The sequence below is a fragment of the Empidonax traillii genome, unplaced genomic scaffold, assembly GCF_003031625.1.
Source record: "Empidonax traillii isolate 1590-97213 ecotype Southwest subspecies unplaced genomic scaffold, ASM303162v1 scaffold220:size741200, whole genome shotgun sequence".
NCBI classification, from domain to species: Eukaryota; Metazoa; Chordata; class Aves; order Passeriformes; family Tyrannidae; genus Empidonax; species Empidonax traillii.
Window position 1 is genome coordinate 493619 of NW_020955413.1, and position 18675 is coordinate 512293.

At 35.9% G+C, this 18675-nt stretch overlaps 1 protein-coding gene across 4 annotated transcripts in view; it reads right to left on the bottom strand.

The window, feature by feature from the left end:
- Positions 1-18675, bottom strand: part of ADAMTS6 (ADAM metallopeptidase with thrombospondin type 1 motif 6) — a 140665-nt gene that overhangs the window by 77912 nt on the left and 44078 nt on the right. For all 4 annotated transcript variants that reach the window (XM_027887722.1, XM_027887720.1, XM_027887721.1 and 1 more), the window contains 2 exons: positions 5552-5595; positions 1819-1924 (listed from right to left, as the gene is read on the bottom strand). In XM_027887722.1, coding sequence (XP_027743523.1) covers positions 1819-1924; positions 5552-5595 — 150 coding nt within the window. The remainder of the gene's footprint in view (positions 1-1818; positions 1925-5551; positions 5596-18675) is intronic.

An 18675-nucleotide genomic window follows, 5' to 3' on the forward strand; every position in this document is an offset into this window, starting at 1 on the left:
ACTGTGCATTGGATAAAAAATAAATTCTACTTCTTTTCAAGGCAGCATTTGACATATCATGGCAGCTACAGAATTAGCTGAAAGGTTCAAAGAGCTGAGATTTCAGAATTCTAAAAGACTTTATGTATAAGCATTCAAAAGATGTGGAACATAGAATACACAGACAGTTAAAAACATTCCTGTGATCACAGGATATATGCTATCACTATATTGCTTTTTTTGGATTCTAAGCTCTTCAAATCAATTCTCGTCATCATGCCAGCTTTGCATGATAAAATACCTGCATATATTACATTACTTTCATATATCTCTGGAATAACATCCATAAAACATATACAAGTATCTCAAAGGCCAGTGTCAAGAGGATGATGCCAGACTCTGCTGCCCAGCGACAGGACAAGGAGTGAAGACCATAAACTAAAACACAAGAAGTTTCACCTCAACATGAGAAAGAACTTCTTTACATTGAGGGTGGCAGAGGACTGAAACAGGCTGCCCAGGGAGCTTGTGAAGTCTCCATCTCTGCAGACATTCAAACCTCACCTGGCCATGTTCCTGTGGCAGGGGACTTGGACTAGGATTATCTCCAGAAGTCCTTTCCGACCTTAACTATTCTCAGATTCTGTGTGAATGTAGCTGTACAGAATATGAATTAAAATGAAAATACTGTACTGGAAGATTGGGGTTACATGTTAAACATGAGAAAAAATCACAGCTAGGTCACCTAACAAGGTGTTATTTTTACAGGAATTTCAGAACTATGAGTATTTAGTTATTGGAGGAGCTGCTTCTTCAACAGTAGAAATATATTTTCCTTTACTTTTTTCAGCTCATGCAAGTTAGGGAAAAGAAGGAAGGAGGGAAATGAAGATTAGGGGAGTTATATATGGTTTTAAATTGCTTTTGAACTCTAAAGTAATTTACACTGCTTGTGTTTTTTGTACATAATATAAATAAGAACATAGTTGACCAGTAACTACCTCACATAATAGGTGGGCTAGAAATAATTGTTTACTTCCTTTTTTTGATTGGCAGGTTGCTAGCTTCCATTTCAGTCCACACTGGAATTTTTAACAGTTTGATCAGCTCATGGCTGGAAAAGCACGTCATAAATTAGTGTTAGTCAACCCATGTAAACAAAGAAGGAAACCGCTTGATAAAAGAAGGTGCTTAGTCTTTTTAGAGTCATCGTAATGTACTAACAATGCTGTCATTTAAGGGAAGGTCTGAAATATTTCTAGACCAAACATTACTCAGATTTTATCAGTGTCATAACAACATGCTCTTTAAAATGACATGCTGATGCTTTAAATGTAACAAGTGATGCTATGACTGCTCTATGTCTGTTTTGGATACTTCATGCTCAAGTGAAAGAGGACTAAAAGTATATGAATATTGACAACAGAATCAAGGTTTCAATAATAGTTTGAATTATATTTAAGATAAAATAAGAAAAAGTAAAAAAAAATTACTTTTTAACCAGCTTTTTTTCATAAAGAGAAGTAAACAAAAGTGGGGAAAGAAAATTTCAAAGTCAAATATTTTAAAATATGAAACAGAGTAGGAAGGATGTGATTCAAATCTCAGAAGGATAGATTTAGCTGGAATCTGAAATCAAAGGGTAGACAATGAGTCTTCAGTTCTAAATGTAAAGCCTCTGGTAATATATACTAAATAAAATGCACTGCCACTCATTAATACTATATACAAAAACAAAGAGCACAGGAATAGAGACAATGTAGGAAAAAAATATCTATTATTAAACTAATATTAAAAATGTGACACATTAAAATGTATTCTTTTTTTAAATTCACTCACTTGTGACCAATCTCATGTGCAATGGTAAAAGCTGAACCTAGGCCAATGTCTTCATTAATGCTGCAGCTCCTTTCAGGCTCACACATTCCAGCCACAGAGGCCAAGCCTGAATAAACAGAAGGAGACACGAAGGGTCATGCCAAGGTGTTTCAGTCTTAAAAGCCCTAGTTTTAAATGCCTAGATTCTTTTTAATAACTTCTATGCACAGAAGGAGCAGTTGGCAAAAGGTTAACTTTCTAGTCATTTACAAAATCACTGGGGGGAATTTCACTATGCCGGCTAGACATTAATATTTTTTGAACTGCAGTCAGTGTTGGAAAATGTCTAGACTAGGGGTTAGATTTATAAATTTTACTTCTGGTAACTTGGGACCACCTAGTAACTTGAGCCAGGAGAGGGAATTCAAGAAAGCATTTCTATTTTAACATTCTTGAGCCCGAAGAAAGCAGAATGTATCCACATTATTTTTCTAAAGAAATCTGTTTAAGTTTAGTGGGTTCATAAAAACATACAAGCAACTTTTTTAGCTATGAAAAACCTCACGTGGTACACTAAAAAAAATAAAAAATCAAAACTCAATGCATCAGTGAAGAGAGGAGACATGTTAATAACAAGCATTCATTTAACTATGGAAGCCTTTTCCATTTATCACCCATCATCTTCTGGAATTTAAACCTTATTGTGTTACAGGCTCTTTTAAAAACTTTCTTTAGAGAGAGAAAGCCACTGGCATTTATGGCCTATGGCTCTTTTGTATCTTGCACATTCTTCAGCAACACATTATTACATACATACTCCAGTTATAATTTAGTGCCACTAAAGAACATCAGATCTATTTAATGTATTCTTCCCTAGTGTTTCTTATCTGAAAGTAGCAATAAACCTTCATTTAGGGAAACTACCTTCTCAATTAACTACAAAACAACTCAGTACACAGCAAAACAACATCAAACCAAAACCCAAAACCAAACCAAATAAAACAATCACCACCAAAAAAACACAAAAAAAAAAACCCCAACCAACCAACCAACCAACCAAAAACCCAAACCAAAACAAACAAAACCGAAAAAACCCACAACTAACATCGAAAACAAAAAACTGGGAAAAGTGTAACTTTGATTAGGGGATAAGCAGAATAGGACATGGAGTGGGACAGAGAGAAAACATACTCTTTATATGAGCAGGCATCAGATTATTCTATTTGGACTAACAATAAGTAAGTAATAAGAAGGCAAGTGCTTCCTGGCTGTGTCCACATCAGCAAGTAATTTGGAGCAATAGGAGTGGGTCAACAGAGTGAAGCCCTGATACTGAGGCTCTCCATATATCTTTTTGTGTAGGTTGGACACTCTACTTTAGACTCGTTGAATCCTGTAGGCTGAATGTGGTCACCACACATGTGGTTCAAAGCTTCCTAAAAGGAAAAAATATTACAGGGGTATCAAGAGGAAACAGCCCATGAGGGATCTAATGTCTCCTCCAGACACATAAAGAGCATTTGGGGTATTATTTCTGATTTAGGTTTTCTCCCAAACAAATCTAGTTTACATACATCAAAACTACCCTGATAACCAAACTGACATGGGAAAAAGGTGACAATGTGTGTCTGGAGAATTTGCACCAAAACAGTACTACTGCTATAAACAAATCATTGCTGTAGATACACCCACTGAAGACACCATAAAACATCAAAAGAAAACAGATTATCCATGGAGAAAAATCTGTGTATTTTTAGCAGTGTTGAACCTGCAGAAAATACAGTAATTACAGTTCACCTATGCTATGCTAACTGAGGAAATTCTGAAGACAACATGGCAATACGTGTATACAACTGCCATGTTCCCTTGTAAAGTCCACCATATTTGAAAGACAAAGTCATTTCCATCTTCCGATCTTCTAACTAAGCACTTGCTTCAGCAATTTACAGGACCAGAGTAATATAATTCCATACCAAGCTTGCAGTGACAGAGATCACGTTAAGAGCTCAGTCTATGGCTCAGATTTTAGAAAGAATTTGGCTTCTGGAGCCACAGATATACTGCAAAGACATCTGAGGTTTATCTTCTCTAGAAAGATAGAAAGATTCCCTGCTTCAGGAAACTGGAATAGGATACAGATGCCTATGCCACACAAAATCCTTTACTTCTGTTTCGTCCTGTAATACCAATTATTCAGGTTTCTTTTGACCTTTTTGAGAGCCGAAATTTTTGTTCACAGACTCCTTGAATATATGATTGATTTTAGTTACTGGAGGTCAGTGGGACTTAAGTGTATCAAATGTCTTGCAAAAGAGGACCACAGAGCCTTCTCTCTTCTCCAATCCAATGCCTATAATGCAAAAAAATTGTCATGGTTTTGTTGCCAAGACTCCTATAACACTGAGTCGGAACTAATACCATATGTGACTCTTATTTTTAGTTTGCTTTTTTTTTTTAAATAAAGCCTTTTGTTTAATAAAACATTTGCCAAAGTCTATCTCTGTTACAATGGATTCAAGTAAAGCAGAATTTGCCTTTATGCCAAAATCTGATACAGTAAGAACTAGTACACTAATGATCTGTGTTAAAAATATCACATAAAAATATCAAATAGTTCATGCATGAATGTATGCTCTTTCAACCTTTTTTTAACACTTGCAAAGCCAATTCTCAGACATCAATGTACACAGTCTCATCAGATTTGTCACCTCAACATCAAAGAAAATCAGTTGCATTTAGAAATTCATCATCATTTGCCTTTTACTAAAGCAAACTGCCTTTACAAATGTCTTTTACTAAGCTGTGGATTTTGTTCATATTTACAGCAGGCAAAATTTTGGTACCTTTCTCCATGTAAACTACATCCCTCTACCAGAAGCACTGTGCTGACCTGAGAGACTTCTAGAAAAATTAGCATGAGTTAAGGTTATCAAGTATTCAGTAATATAGGGAAAGACAAAGCAAATATAATCATGAACTCTGACTGAGAAATGAGTATTATTGACCTGAACTAATTGATTTACAATTTTATCTTAATTACCTACAAGAAAGAGGCTTATGAAAGGATGTATATTGAAAAAAGAATCTTAATAGTTACATTGGCCTTTGACTAATGTTTCTTTTATTTATTAAAGTACTATTGAAGGTAACAATCTGTGGTTACGGGTAACAACCTATAGTTATTTACTATACTAAATAACTTTTGGTGACAAATTTAGGTATGGAGACAACAATAGCTCTTCATCCTTAATGTAAAGTGTGCTTCTCCATTGTCAAAGTATTGTTTTAAGGAATTTCTATCACTGTGGGTTTTTTTCCTAAGTCTGTGAAAGCAAAAATATGAAGCTGTACTCACTCTGTACAACACAGTAACAGTATAAACCTCAAAATACATTTCTTTTGTAAGATTTGTGGGGTTTTTGGTTGTTTTTTAATTTTCCTGAGGATTTTTACTGGTATTTTCTCACTAGATTATGGAGACAGATTAGATGGAAATAAACAGTAAATTGTTTTCTATTAGAAGTACAGTTGAGACATCTACTAGGTTTTATCAGAAAGACAGCAGCCAGAGATGAAATACACACAATTCAAACTTCTAGCAATGTGTCAAAGCCAAAGCCCACCTTTTATGGTTCACGTTTATAAAAATTTCAAAGCATAAACTTTCTAAGACCTAATCAGTCAATAGATGAACAGTTAAGTATAAAGCAACAAAACAGCAAAAACAAGCTGAAATTTCTCTTTATATACTTACCCAGTGTGCCACAAGGCTTGTTCTTATAAGTGCAGATATCGTATCTGTTAAGGAGAAAAAAAGTAGATAACCTATGTCAGTGAATCACATTTGTAAGACAGCCTGTGTATTTATCACAAATCTGTATCACAGTCCAAGCTGTCAGACCACAATCAGTTTAATTATTTGCAGCCAGCTGGTGTCGGCATTTTCTATGCTCTGATGTAAACCACAAGCTGCCGTACACTCAGAGCTGCTGGCCTTAGGCCAGTGGGGCACCTGCCAGCAAGAAAAAGATGGTTAAAGTGGATCTTTGTGATCACCAGCTCTATAAAGCAGTCTACCATTCTGTTATGAAATTACAGCAGCCTATCTATGGACTGCTACTGATTCATAACACTTAACTTTTACTTACTGAACATAATTCAAAGCGTCTTATAATCTGACACTTATCAACTAAAAATATTAATTGTAACTTCTAGTACTTACTAATTGTAACTTCTACTACTTATACCTTGATTCTAGTTAAAAACTGTAAATCTCAATTATTACACCATTTTTTTAAAAACAATCTTATGAACTGCCATAATAGTGCCCTTTTCATTATTTTCTAATGTTTATACTGTGTCTTAAGAGTATTTGATAACAAACTAAAATGAAAAAACATTTTGCAAAAAGCTAAAAAATGTCTTAAAAGGATAATTTTCATCCTTCCTATACAAAAGCTAAATGGGTTTTTGTATAGTTAATATATAAGTCTCTGGAGCTAACAACGGAATTAAAATGTTTTTTGTGACATAGCTTTTAATAATAGCATTTGTCATGCAGCAGTCAATTCATCAATTACACACTCATATTTTGAATATGCAATCCCATGATATAGTGATACAAGAACATTCCTACAATGCCACTTATTTTCAAGGATTTATACTGATTTCCTTGCAGAGTAATTTCTACTCTCTGAAAGGCAAGAGAAAAAAAAATATGAAAAGTTACTATCTTTATGCTTTAATTTTTAACCCAAATAGTCACTGATTTCAAGCCACAGATATTTCTGTTAAAAGTAACGTAAGACTGTTATCATGTAGGAGTTTGATCAGATCTATACCTTTCAATGCTAAAAGAGTTACAGTCTGTCTGAAAGACAAATCCATGGACAAAATAACACTTAAAATTCAGGACAAATCCATTACACTCTCTATGCATGTAGACTGCTGTGACCACATAGAATTTCTACAATTTTTAAAAGGTACTGAGTGTGGAGCAGTTTCTGGGATTAAGCTATAACTTTAAATTTAAATATTCATATGCACTTATCTCATCAAGGTGGTTCAAACTCTCATTGATCTCCTGTTCACAGTTTGGAGGAGGGGACAGTAATCAGATAAACATTTTCATAAAAAACATCTTGGAATATAATCAGATTTTGTACATCACAAACTTTTATGATGATGAAGATACAAAGTAAAAGATTTTTACTGACCATTTCCTACCTTTTACATTTTAAGTAAGCAAACTTTTAGTTCTATATTCAGGACAATGCCTGAATCTAATCCTATTGAAGTTGAAGTAAAATTTGTTCCTTTAAAAAAGCAGAGAGGGTTCAGTCTTATTTAGTGAGAAAACCCCAGCTAAATTCTTTAGAACATAGTTGAGGACTGAACAGAATGAACTCTCTGTAATACATAGAAGTTATTGTCTCCTATGTTTTTTAATATCCAATGGTAGTAGGAAAAAACAATGAAAGGTATACAACTTTAGATAAAACAGATATTTGATAACAAAGCCAATTCCATCGAAGTCAAGTAAAATGTTGTCACTGACTTCAGCAGAGCTGAAAACTTGCCCTTGTGGCCTGGATCAGATTACTTTCATGCAGGTATGAATCTGAAGTTACTCCTCAGCTCCAGTTCACTTTCACAAAGAACTTTTATAGGAGAGAATTATATGAATTAAGTCCCTGGTTTCTGTCATATTCTTGAAAAACAAACACCATGGTATCCTTCAATTTTTGCTAAGAAGTGTGTGTACTTCGTTATGCATAGGCTAGCATTTTCAAGAAAATATGATGATAATGAAACTTAAATTAGATAACAAAACTAAGAGAAACATAACTAATTCTTTTTGCAAGAACATACCTGGACAGTAATATGTTCTTCATTATGGCTTCATTAAATATTCACATTTTATAGACAATAGCTAATTTTCTTTAAGGAGCATTCATATACTCACCAAAGCTTCAGTCGAACAGAAAAAAAAGCGCTCTCAAAATTTTCAGTGTCCGATGGCTTACTTTATCTACATCATCTTCAAGCTTCATTTTAGCTCTTTTTCCTTTCATATGAATGGTTTCTGCTTATGATTTGTGTGAAAGCTCGTATAATTTTTATGTACCAAACTGCTTGCTTCCACCATTTCCTTCTCTGAATGATTTAACAAAACAGACTAATCTGTCTTTTTCTGGTTTTGACACCACTTTCTCTAACTTTATTAATCACAGAATCACGGACTATGCTGAGTTAGAAGGGACCCACAAAGGTCATCAAGTCCAACTCCTGGTCCTGCACAGGACATCTCCAAGAGTCACACCAGCTGATCACTGCCCTGGGGAGCTCTTCCAGTGCCCATTCACGCTCTGGGTAAGGAATCCTTTTCTCCTAAACCTTCCCTGATGCATCTTCAGGCTTTTCCCTCAGATCTTGTCACTGGTCACCACAGAAAAGAGATCAGTGCCTGCCCCCACTCTTCCCCTCACAATGAAGCTGTAGACTAAAGAATGCATTTAGCCTACAGACCTTGAGTTCCAAAATGCAGAAGACTACAGATTTAATACTTGACAGATAGTAACTTTAAGCCAAGAAACCCCTGAAATGACAAATCCTCATGACTCCGCATAAGGCTCTAGCTATTAAAAAACAACCAAAAAAAAGCAACCCAGAAACAACACAAAAAGCCAACCCCTCCCACAGGGGATATACACCAGAATACCACAGAATACCACAGAATACCACAAAGGTATGATACTTCAGAAGCTGAAGACAATAAAAAGTAGATTCTCAGATATCTCAATCAAACATTAAAAATTATAACAGTCACAAGAATTACACAAAAATGTTCTTTGGGTCACTGACAGATTGCGTAAGGGACACCACACAAAATCTGAATGCAAGAAAACAGATATGTATGTTGTAAAGAACTCGAGATGTCAGCCTGATCATTTTGAGACAGCCAAGTAAATCCTCTGCTCAAGTCAGAAGAGATCACATGTCTCCTAATAAAGTGGGTATAATGACCCTGAAATGTGAACCACACTAGGGAAGGGGAATGGAAAAGAGGTAGAGGGAACATTTCTTACTACATGCCATTCCTGCCCTGAACAAATCAGAAGGCATTTTATGAGGCAGACGTGGAAGAGATCTGGGACTTCTGGGCATGCCTGCAGGACTGCTGAAGAACTGCATCAGACAGGTAGGAAATGCATAACGAATGTACAGCCGTCACTGACAACTCTGACTGATGCATCAGCCAGAAGGAAACTGCAGAGACAGACCATTATGAGCTCAATAGGATGGTCAACACTGGAGCAGCAGTACCCTGCTGTCATGCCATGGATCAAATGGGAAGAGTTAGTGTGCCATCCAAGAACATTTTAAAAGGAAAAATTTCTAGTCTTTTTTGACAGGATACAAGCACTATGCTACAGTATACATCTACACCACTGTATTAAAAGTAAAAGGGATCACACTGGACACCAAAATTCTATTATCTGCATTATCAAGCTGTTTTAAAAGTCTACCAAAATTGTTTAAACAACTTCCTTGCACAGATTCGGCCCAGGACAACAACTAGCCTCAAAGAACTCTCACAAAAACTTGTGGACATGTCAACAAATAATTACTAAGAGGCAAAATATAGTTTTTTTCTGAAGAAGCCAGCTTAGTAGTCTGGACACAAGATCTGTGGCAGTGGTCCTCAGTGCAAGAAAAAAGTCACTGACATGTTTATTTAATGTACTAGAGGGAATATAAGCTACAGACTATCTCTTGAAGAAGCCTCAGTTATTTGCAACTCTAACTTGAAGAAAAATCCCCTTTCTTTTGCAAATCTGATAACTAGCATGACCCCGAGCTTTTGAGTAAAACATCCAAGTCAATAGATGTGAATACTGCTCAAACTTGTTAGGTAATTTACTTGCAGCTACAGCCAATCTCAGGCGTATTAGGGGAAGACAAACATTTCCCTGATGATGCATTGCAGGGAAAGGAGAAAGGATTCTTCCTGATCCCTGTGTAGTTCACACAGTGTTCTATCTAAGTAAATGTATTCCCATATAAAAACAAATATGTATATAAAAAATAGATTCAAAAAAAGTGACAGGTTTGATTACTAGAATCGCAATGATTCAATCACACCTCTACTGTCCTCAGTAATTTATTCTAGAAGCTACAGAAGATAAAAGCTATTCCTTAAAAGCTATTCAGTCTCACATTAAGAATTGTTTACAGCATCAATTAAGAACAACTGTACTAGGTTGTCCAGTTCATCTGTCTTTCCTTCCACAGCTATCATTTGAGAGTGTTTGCAAAGAAAACAGGACAGTTTAGACTGTAGCTTCCCTGACAGAAGCCCTCAGCTCTGTGGTTAGGAAACTTCAAAGACAAAGATTGCATCTCAGTATTTAATTGATTTTTCTTCCAATGTCTTCAGCACTTAGTTAATTTCCTCTTCAATCTTCATAAAAACATATTTCAGTGTTCATCTGGGGGAGGCTGTTTGTTATCTGGGAGCAAAGTTGAGATCCTCTGTTACAGTAGAGCTCTTTCCTGTTAAAATCACTTTTAAAATTTTCTTTTAAATCAGATTAATATATGAAACCTTGACAGCATCACTCCACTACACTGTGGCCTCTCTGCCACCTTCATTTGAACTCAAGGGCTTCTTAAACTTTCTGCAGTGTGTGTATGAAAATTCAAAAAGATGTTCTAGTAGTGGTGGTATTAACAGTAGCAGATACAAAGGCAAAATGAATTATTTCCCCTCACATATTAATGTGCGTTTATAAATTAAAGGATAACATTACCCTTTTCACCAGTCTCATTATGCAAAATGACCCATTAACTGAAAAGAATCTCTACAAAGCATTGTCATTTCTAGCTGTATGGAAATGTCCAGCATGCCAGAAAGGAGTCTCTGCATCTAATTAACACTGAGATAGAAATATACCTGTAACAGGATTGGAAACATATATGAATACTAGCATTAGATACACTTTAAAGAATTTAATTAATCAACAACAATAGCCTACACCATGTCTTTTATTTAAGTACAACAAATGAACACTCTTATTATAATAGTAAACTTCAAAATCAGTATGAAACACAAGCTGCTTACTTATACACATATCAACCTGCTCTGAAATTACTCTGAAAGCTACCAACAAATCTGAGTAATACTTATGATAGATACTGACATAAAAAACTGGAGTTTTTGGAGGAATATTTCTTAATGGAAAAGAATTTAGGAGACAAAAATATCATCACAGTAAATTGCCTATCAAGATGGTTGGAATTTATATGTAAAAGGTATGTAAGAAAATCCCAGCTACACAAAACCAACAAATATGTATACCTGGATATGAAGGTCTTTATAACTTTGAGACAGGTGAACATGTGCTTCATATATACAATACTAGACTATTTGCCTAATAAACTGCTTGAAAAGGTTGTCAGAAAACAAAATAAAGCCTAAGAACTGGTTCTGGTCTGACTAAGAGGAAACAGAGCTAATTAATGCAAACCATTAGGAGTTCATTTTTAGGGAACATGTTCAATAAAGTTAGGAAGGGCTTATTTTTCACTTATTTTAAACCAAATTATACTTTTTGACACTTGCTTTTAACTATCATAGGTTTTGAGAATGAGCCATTCAAATAAGGACTATCCTTTACAGACATCCCTGTTCAATGATAAATATAACATGTTCATCAGAGTTTTCTTTTTTTACTTTTTATTCTTCATGTTATGCAACATGATTTATCTATGCACCCAATCATAAATGTCTCATTTTTGAATAATGTTAAAAGACTAGGCAAAAACACACCTAATTTTGAAAGATTAAGTTAACCTAGTTCCAACACCTGGAGCTATAAGCTGAACTACTGCCGAATCAGATTGCAATCTCAGACTTCTCTTTAATGGATCAAAAATCTCAAGCTATACGACAATTCAAACTCCTATTTCTACCGCACTGTCGTGGTTTTGCCAGCCCCCCCCCCCCCCGGTTGGGGCTGAAAATAGTTTTTTCCAGGTGAATTTCTAGAGCAAAGCCAATCAAAAGTTTTAGTAATGCCTCTGCCAATTACATATTTAAGAAAACAGAAGAGAAGGTTGTTGCGCAGATGAAATTGTGGCCATGTAGGAGAGGTGGCAGGCCCCAAGCGGGTCAGGGCCCCCCTGCTCCCCCAGCCCTGGGCCGGGGGCAGGTGTGGCACTGAAGCCCCACTTCTCTCCTGTAACAGAGTAGAGAAAAAAAACCTCTAGAGAACAACGTGGACATGACATGCTGCAAAAGGAATTCCAGAGAAAGAGAGATAGTACAGTCTCCTGAGATGGTGTGGGAAGATGGCTAGGGTTAAAAATTAAAGACTAAGAAGTATAGAGTAAAATGCAGCTGCATCTCCTCGGATGGAATGCAGTCAACATGCTCCACAAAAATTACCTATACAACCATAAGCACCTGCTAGGAGGATAGCACAGAGGGTGGAGTGGAGTGCAGTGGAATGGAGCGGGAGTGGAGTGGAGACACCACGGCCTTCCTCCATAAAAGTCCCTGCAGAGAGGGAAACATGGTGGTACTTTGCAGTTCATAAGACCATTCAGTAGCTATCAACCAAGGAAGACAGATGAAAATGTTCTTCAGCTAAGTCAACAATTATATCAAAATCCCTCTCCTCAGATGTCAAATATGATCACCACCATTAAGCATGCTAAGTGAAGCAAGAGAATTTTACATCAATCAGAGATAAAAGTACTTATTACTAAAGTCACTCTTCCACCTAAACCTAAAGAGAAAGCATAAAAGTAAGTTGAGAATAAGGGGAAAACTGAGGAAGACTTCACCAAAACTTCTGGAATCAGTCAACAGGCTGATCAGTCAACAGCTTCCCCCCACACAGGCACAACTGTCAGGTAAGTTACACTTCATGCACATCAAATGCTGCTACAGGATTAGAGTTTGCACTTGCTTTATAGTATAGTAGAGTGCTTACACATGCTTTTGCAATCAGGTACTATCAAAGATAACCCTCAAACCTTAGTAACCTATCATAATTTGTATTAATAAAGAGTGTTATTCCATGAACTGTTAGAGTGAGTCCTTTACAGATGCTAGCACTTGCCAGCAGCAGATAACACATTGGGAAGACCCACTGAAGGGTCTCCACACTGTTGGCTTAGCCCCACCTCCCCAAAAAGGGTAGTCGAATCACCCTCCAACACGGTGAATCTGTTCAGTGAATGGTTCCCATAACAGGACACTGACAAACTGGTTGGACATAAGAGTCTTAGCTTTCCTGGAGCACCAAGAGACAAATAAATCACTAACAGTAGAGAAAATATCCCCATACTATGGGCCACGTAAACCACCTCCTTTCATGTGATAGACAGTTCTCACCTTGAAACACACCCTAGGCATTGATCCAGAACTTTAAACCCCTGATAAAAAGTCATCATACCAAAAATCAGAGGACTAGACTTAAAATCTTGATTTTTTTTTTAGGAAATAATACATCCAAACTTTTTATTCATCTTCTGCTTTCTAAGAATATCTGTATTTATGTACATTTTTTGCACTTTTCAGCTTTTTTTCTACAGCCATCCAGACTAAAAGATTCCTTTTCCAATGTCAGGTATGAGTCTCATACAGAAACATGTCCTTTTCGACTACAGCGACAAAACAAGAACGAAGTAATGGAAAGTACAGAATAACAAGTGCTACAAGCTCTTAAGATCACATGCATCCATGACAGACACCTACAGAGACTTAACAGTATCAGTGTTCTGCTAGTACAAAAAAAAAGATTCACACAACATCAGTACTACTAACTGGTTGCTCCTATAAAAGTACCAATTAAGTTATTATAATAAAGTAGCATAAAACTGCAGATAATTCCTTGCTGTCTGCTGATGTATTGTTAATATCATTTGAAATTTGTAAAAAGACAGGATACTTCCTCAGATTCTTCTTCTAATCAAAACTTTTCTTTAGACCACACACAGCTAAAAGTAAGAAAGTATCAGCTCAGCCACAATATCATGAAGGCAAATGAACATTGAACAAACTCATTAAACTACTTTAATTAAAAATGTAGACTCAAGAATTACTCTAGATACAGTTTTATAAGCAAACTCTAGCACTGAAGAAAGAGACAGGTACTTGTGATTCCAAAGCCTGCCCCTTGCAGGCCTTGCACCAGCAATGTCACCTTACTCCTTGCTCTATCTTGATTTCTCCATCTTTAGAAGTTTACCTCTTCCTTTTTTCCATTCTGTATCCAACATGTATGAGCATGTTGCTCTAACTCATTCCTCTCTCCTCCATGTACTTTCTTCTGTGATCCTCAGCCGATGTATGTTCCAGCAGTATTCTCTCTCCACAGCCAGAGACTGACTGATGGCTCAAGTTGTTATCAAATATCTTATACAAACAGGCCTTTCCTACTATAAACTTAATTTTGAGGGCTATACACATGGCAGTCACAGCATCAATAGGCTCAGCCTAAAGTAGCTACCCCAACGTCCATCTTGCTTCTTTCCATTTTTATGCCCTGCACTAAGTTCTATGCTTCTACATTTCACATGAGCATCCATGCTAGCTAAGGAGGTTTGACTGAGTTTTCAGTATACTGGAATGTGATGTCAGTAAAGGCAGAATAAGCCATCACACTGAACAGTTTCAGGTTTTCCAGCAGTTGTAGCCCAATCTTATATGAGTTCAACCCTTCTCAGAACATGTTAATTTTATGGCAAGCTAGGCTTTAGATCCCCTCCAACACTAAGACACCTCTACCAGGCATCTTTCAACAAAATCATTAAAAATCCCTATATCCAGTTAAACAATAGGTAGATTTCAAACCTGTAGAAATTTGAGAATTAATTATGATAGTAAGGTACAAAGCTAGCAAAAGCTGGAGACTATGAACTCACAAAAGTAATCAGAGAGTGGAAATCTAGCAGAACTACAAGGAGTATTTCAAAAATTTTCTGTGGCAGATGGAATTTTCTTTCCGTGGCCTAGTTCCTAATACACACATAAGATTTTTATATAAGGGCATCAGAAATGTAGAGCTACCTACCTGAGTGACAATTGTGACTTCATTACCATTAAGAGACAACTCAAGAGATTCAGCACTTGCACTATCACCAGAATGTAAATAATACTTAACTTGTTGTATTATGAACCTCAAAAGCGGCTGAATAGTTTTAGTGAATTCTCAGTACTGAGCCAAAATTTAGATAGAGTTACATAGATGTGACTAGCTAAAGTTGGCCTAGAGAAAAGAAATTTCTACGTATCTACTCCAAGGATACCACTAATAATTTTTCTTTCAGTACATTTAGGATAAGTCTGGCAATGAGTATACAAAACCTTTGTTTAAAGGACATTGATACTGAGCAGCTCAAGCAGCTTGTAGGACAATGCTTTTTGGAGCATGCTAATGCAACCAAGTCTGGGAAATAGGAAAACTAGCAAAACTAATTACATAGGTGTGGCTGGGGGCATCCTGCCACACAGCAGAAAGTAGGAAGCAACTAGTCTAGACCTTTGGCAGGAGGGAAACATAGCTAGTTCTGTTGTACAGAAATAAATTACATAAATTATAGCAATAACATATTGCATATATATTCCTAAGTTTTCCTATTATTTCTTTCTATTACTTTTCTGAGGTTATGTCTTTCTTCTCTAACTTTCTGAACATTGCAAACAATTAATTTATAATCTCTGAAAAAATCACACAAGTCTTTATACATAAAATGTCTACTTTATTTACCCTTGTTCACACAGTATATGACATAAAAGCCTCAGTACTTGAGGGAGGTTGTAAAGAGTAGCAGTTCATTAGGATGACAGACCACACCTGGTACAGAAGTAAAAACATAAGAATTGCAACATGGGCCAGACCAAAGATTCCACTATCCCAGTATTCTGCATTCACGATCCAAGAGAATGCCCAAGAAAGAATAACACCACAGAAAGCATAAAATGGCAGTTATCCCAGTACTCTCTCAACTCCAACTATTTTTGGCTCAGATTCTTTGAGACAGATGTGCTTCTGGGTATTTAGTACTTTCAATGGATTTTTCTTCTGTGAACTTGCCTAGCCAACCTTTCAACCTATACATATATATACAGCTTGCATAAAATGACTTGCCAAGGATTTTCAACATTAGCTAAATCTTGCATAAAAAAGGGCTGCCTCCCTTCTCCTTGTTTTGAGTCTTTTCTAAGTTTACTGGGCAGCCTCTAGCTCTTGTCCTGAAAGATGCAATGAACGATTGTTCCTTACTTACGACCCCCACACAACCTTGTAACTGTTTAAATCACTGTAATATTTCCACTGTAGTAGTTCCAAATTTGATTTTTCCAAAAGTTGATGTCTCCAAGTAAGAGAGTCCTCAACTTAGTCAATCCTTGTAAAGTAAGTCCCAGTTATCCTTGTTAAAGTTTTTGGTTATCCTTGTTTCTCTTTTCCAATTCTCCTAAAACCTTTCGAGAAAAGATCAAATGATACAAACTATTCAAGACTTAGGCATGCCATGCCCAGTTTACTCAATAGCATGGTAAGTTTCCTTATTCTTTTCCTAATAATCATTAATATTTAATTTGCTGGATTAACAATGCATATTTAGCATGCAGTCCAAATCTTCTCAGAAAAAACAGCAATATTATCCTATAATAGAACCAGAACAGGAAAAAAAGCTGTGAGTTTTTTATGCTATTTCTGGTTGATACTTCTACAAAACTTCTGAGAAAATGACTGAAACTCCTAAGCATAAACTGTTAAAGCATATTTTTCTATAAGATGATGAGAACAGTAAACCCAGCGCTTGGGCCCAATTAAAGAATCACAAAGCATTTGGGTGATCACAAAGTTGTATTTACAAAAAAAGCTTAACTTCAGCAGTTCAATGCAGTAATTAAAACCTTCTTCAGTCAATGGAAGAATATTTATTTTCTCACTTATTTTTAAGATCAAAAATGAAAACAGTAACTCCATCCAAATGATTTTTAACCTTGACAATAATAAAAAGGGTTTTTTGTTTTAACAGGAAACTCGAAGCAATATATTTTATAAGTCTTAGTGCTTTTTTCTATAAGCATGGGTTATGATAAGTTACAATAAAGGACTTCTGCTCAAGAAATGTCAGCAAATAATTTGAGTGCCAGTGCTTAGAAAGCAATACAACATCAACTGAGTGCTGGATATCTGCAGTAGTTCTCCAGATGACATGCATAAATTCCATCACATAGGCTGCTGCTGTGTTTTACAGCTAACAGATTTTGAAGCTAACAAACTTAGTGGACTGCTCGTGAACTAAAATGAAGAGGAATGCATAGAGTGACAGAATGGCAGCAGAAGCAATGACTGTTCTAACAAAAGGATCCATTTAGAAGAAGTACACAGATTAAATCTACAAGAAGAAAAACATTTCTGAGATTTTGTCTGAGTTTGTGAGATGACATCAACCTGTCACATTAAGAACAAAAGGAACGTATTTTGGTTTTCTGATATTTTAAATGTGCTGGTAAATGGAATAGATGCACCTCACATGGATCTTCGAAGTCTGTCTGTATCAAAAGTAGAATCCGTGCATACAATTCATAAATCTTTGTTTCATCTTCTTCTCCATGCAATAATAACCAGGGAGAAATGTCTCTATTCACGACAAGTATGTCTGTATGGCATACATTATAATTTTCTGTCTAGATCACTTTTTACAAATCATTTTAATGACAACAACAACTAACTGTTGTGAATGAAAGGCAGAATACCATGAAAACACTAGCTTATTTTACAGGAGAGGCTCTTCATGAACCACATTACTCTCATTGTATACAAGTTAGGATTAGGCAACTATATCTACCCAGACTGTCTGCAGGTACACATACTTCCCCATACCTTAAAGAACATTAAGACTGGAGGTGGTGCAATTTATTTTATTACTTCTGCCAAAAAAAGAGTCACTGAAGACTCAGTACTAGCTCGGAAAGAAAATGGGCTGCAGCAACAGTGATCTGTCTTGCAAAGGGATGCACCCATCAAGACTCCTTTTTTCCTTTTTCCATGCATGAATTCTTCAAACTAGTCTATTAATTCCACATTAAAACTACCTGATTGTCAAAAGCAATTTCTCACTGATTACTTAAGTTTAAACCTCCATACATTATTCAAGTCTTAACCTTGTAAACTAGTCTTTCAAAACTAACCTATCTTGAAGGGGGTAAATAAATTTATTAAGCCCACAAAGCATCTACGCACTTTTTTTTTTCCCTGAAAAAACAGTTACACTTCCAAAACTAGTTTGGTTTCCTCTACAAATGCTGTGAAAGAAAAATTTCATTTTTTTTTTAATTGATGAACTACTTTTTCATATTAAAATTGACCTGAACTTATGTTTTATTTTTTGCCACATACTGCGTATTAGCATGGGACTATTAAATAATTATTCCCCCAGGTTTTACAGAATTTTAAATGCTGAGCAGAAATTTTGCCTGGTTTTAAAGAAAACGTTTATCCCCATGAGGGCAGTCAAGCAGTAAAGTGGTTTGCCCAAACAGGTTTTGCAAGATTAAACTGGATAAAGCCTTGTGCAACTTGGTTTGATTCGCCCTGCTTAGGGGATAACATTGAACTGAAGACCTCTAAAGGTCTCAAACTAAATCCCATAGCTTCTAAGTAGGTGTTATCTAAAAATCTTGAAACTGTGTAATGAATAATCATGGGGGAATAAACTACATTTTAATACAACTCTCCAGAATACTCATTGGAAAGTAAATTACATACTCAAAATGGAAGCTTCATTACAGACACAGTTATCGTAGACTAAATTTTCCACCAATATAGAAAATGAGGGAAAAGTCTCTCT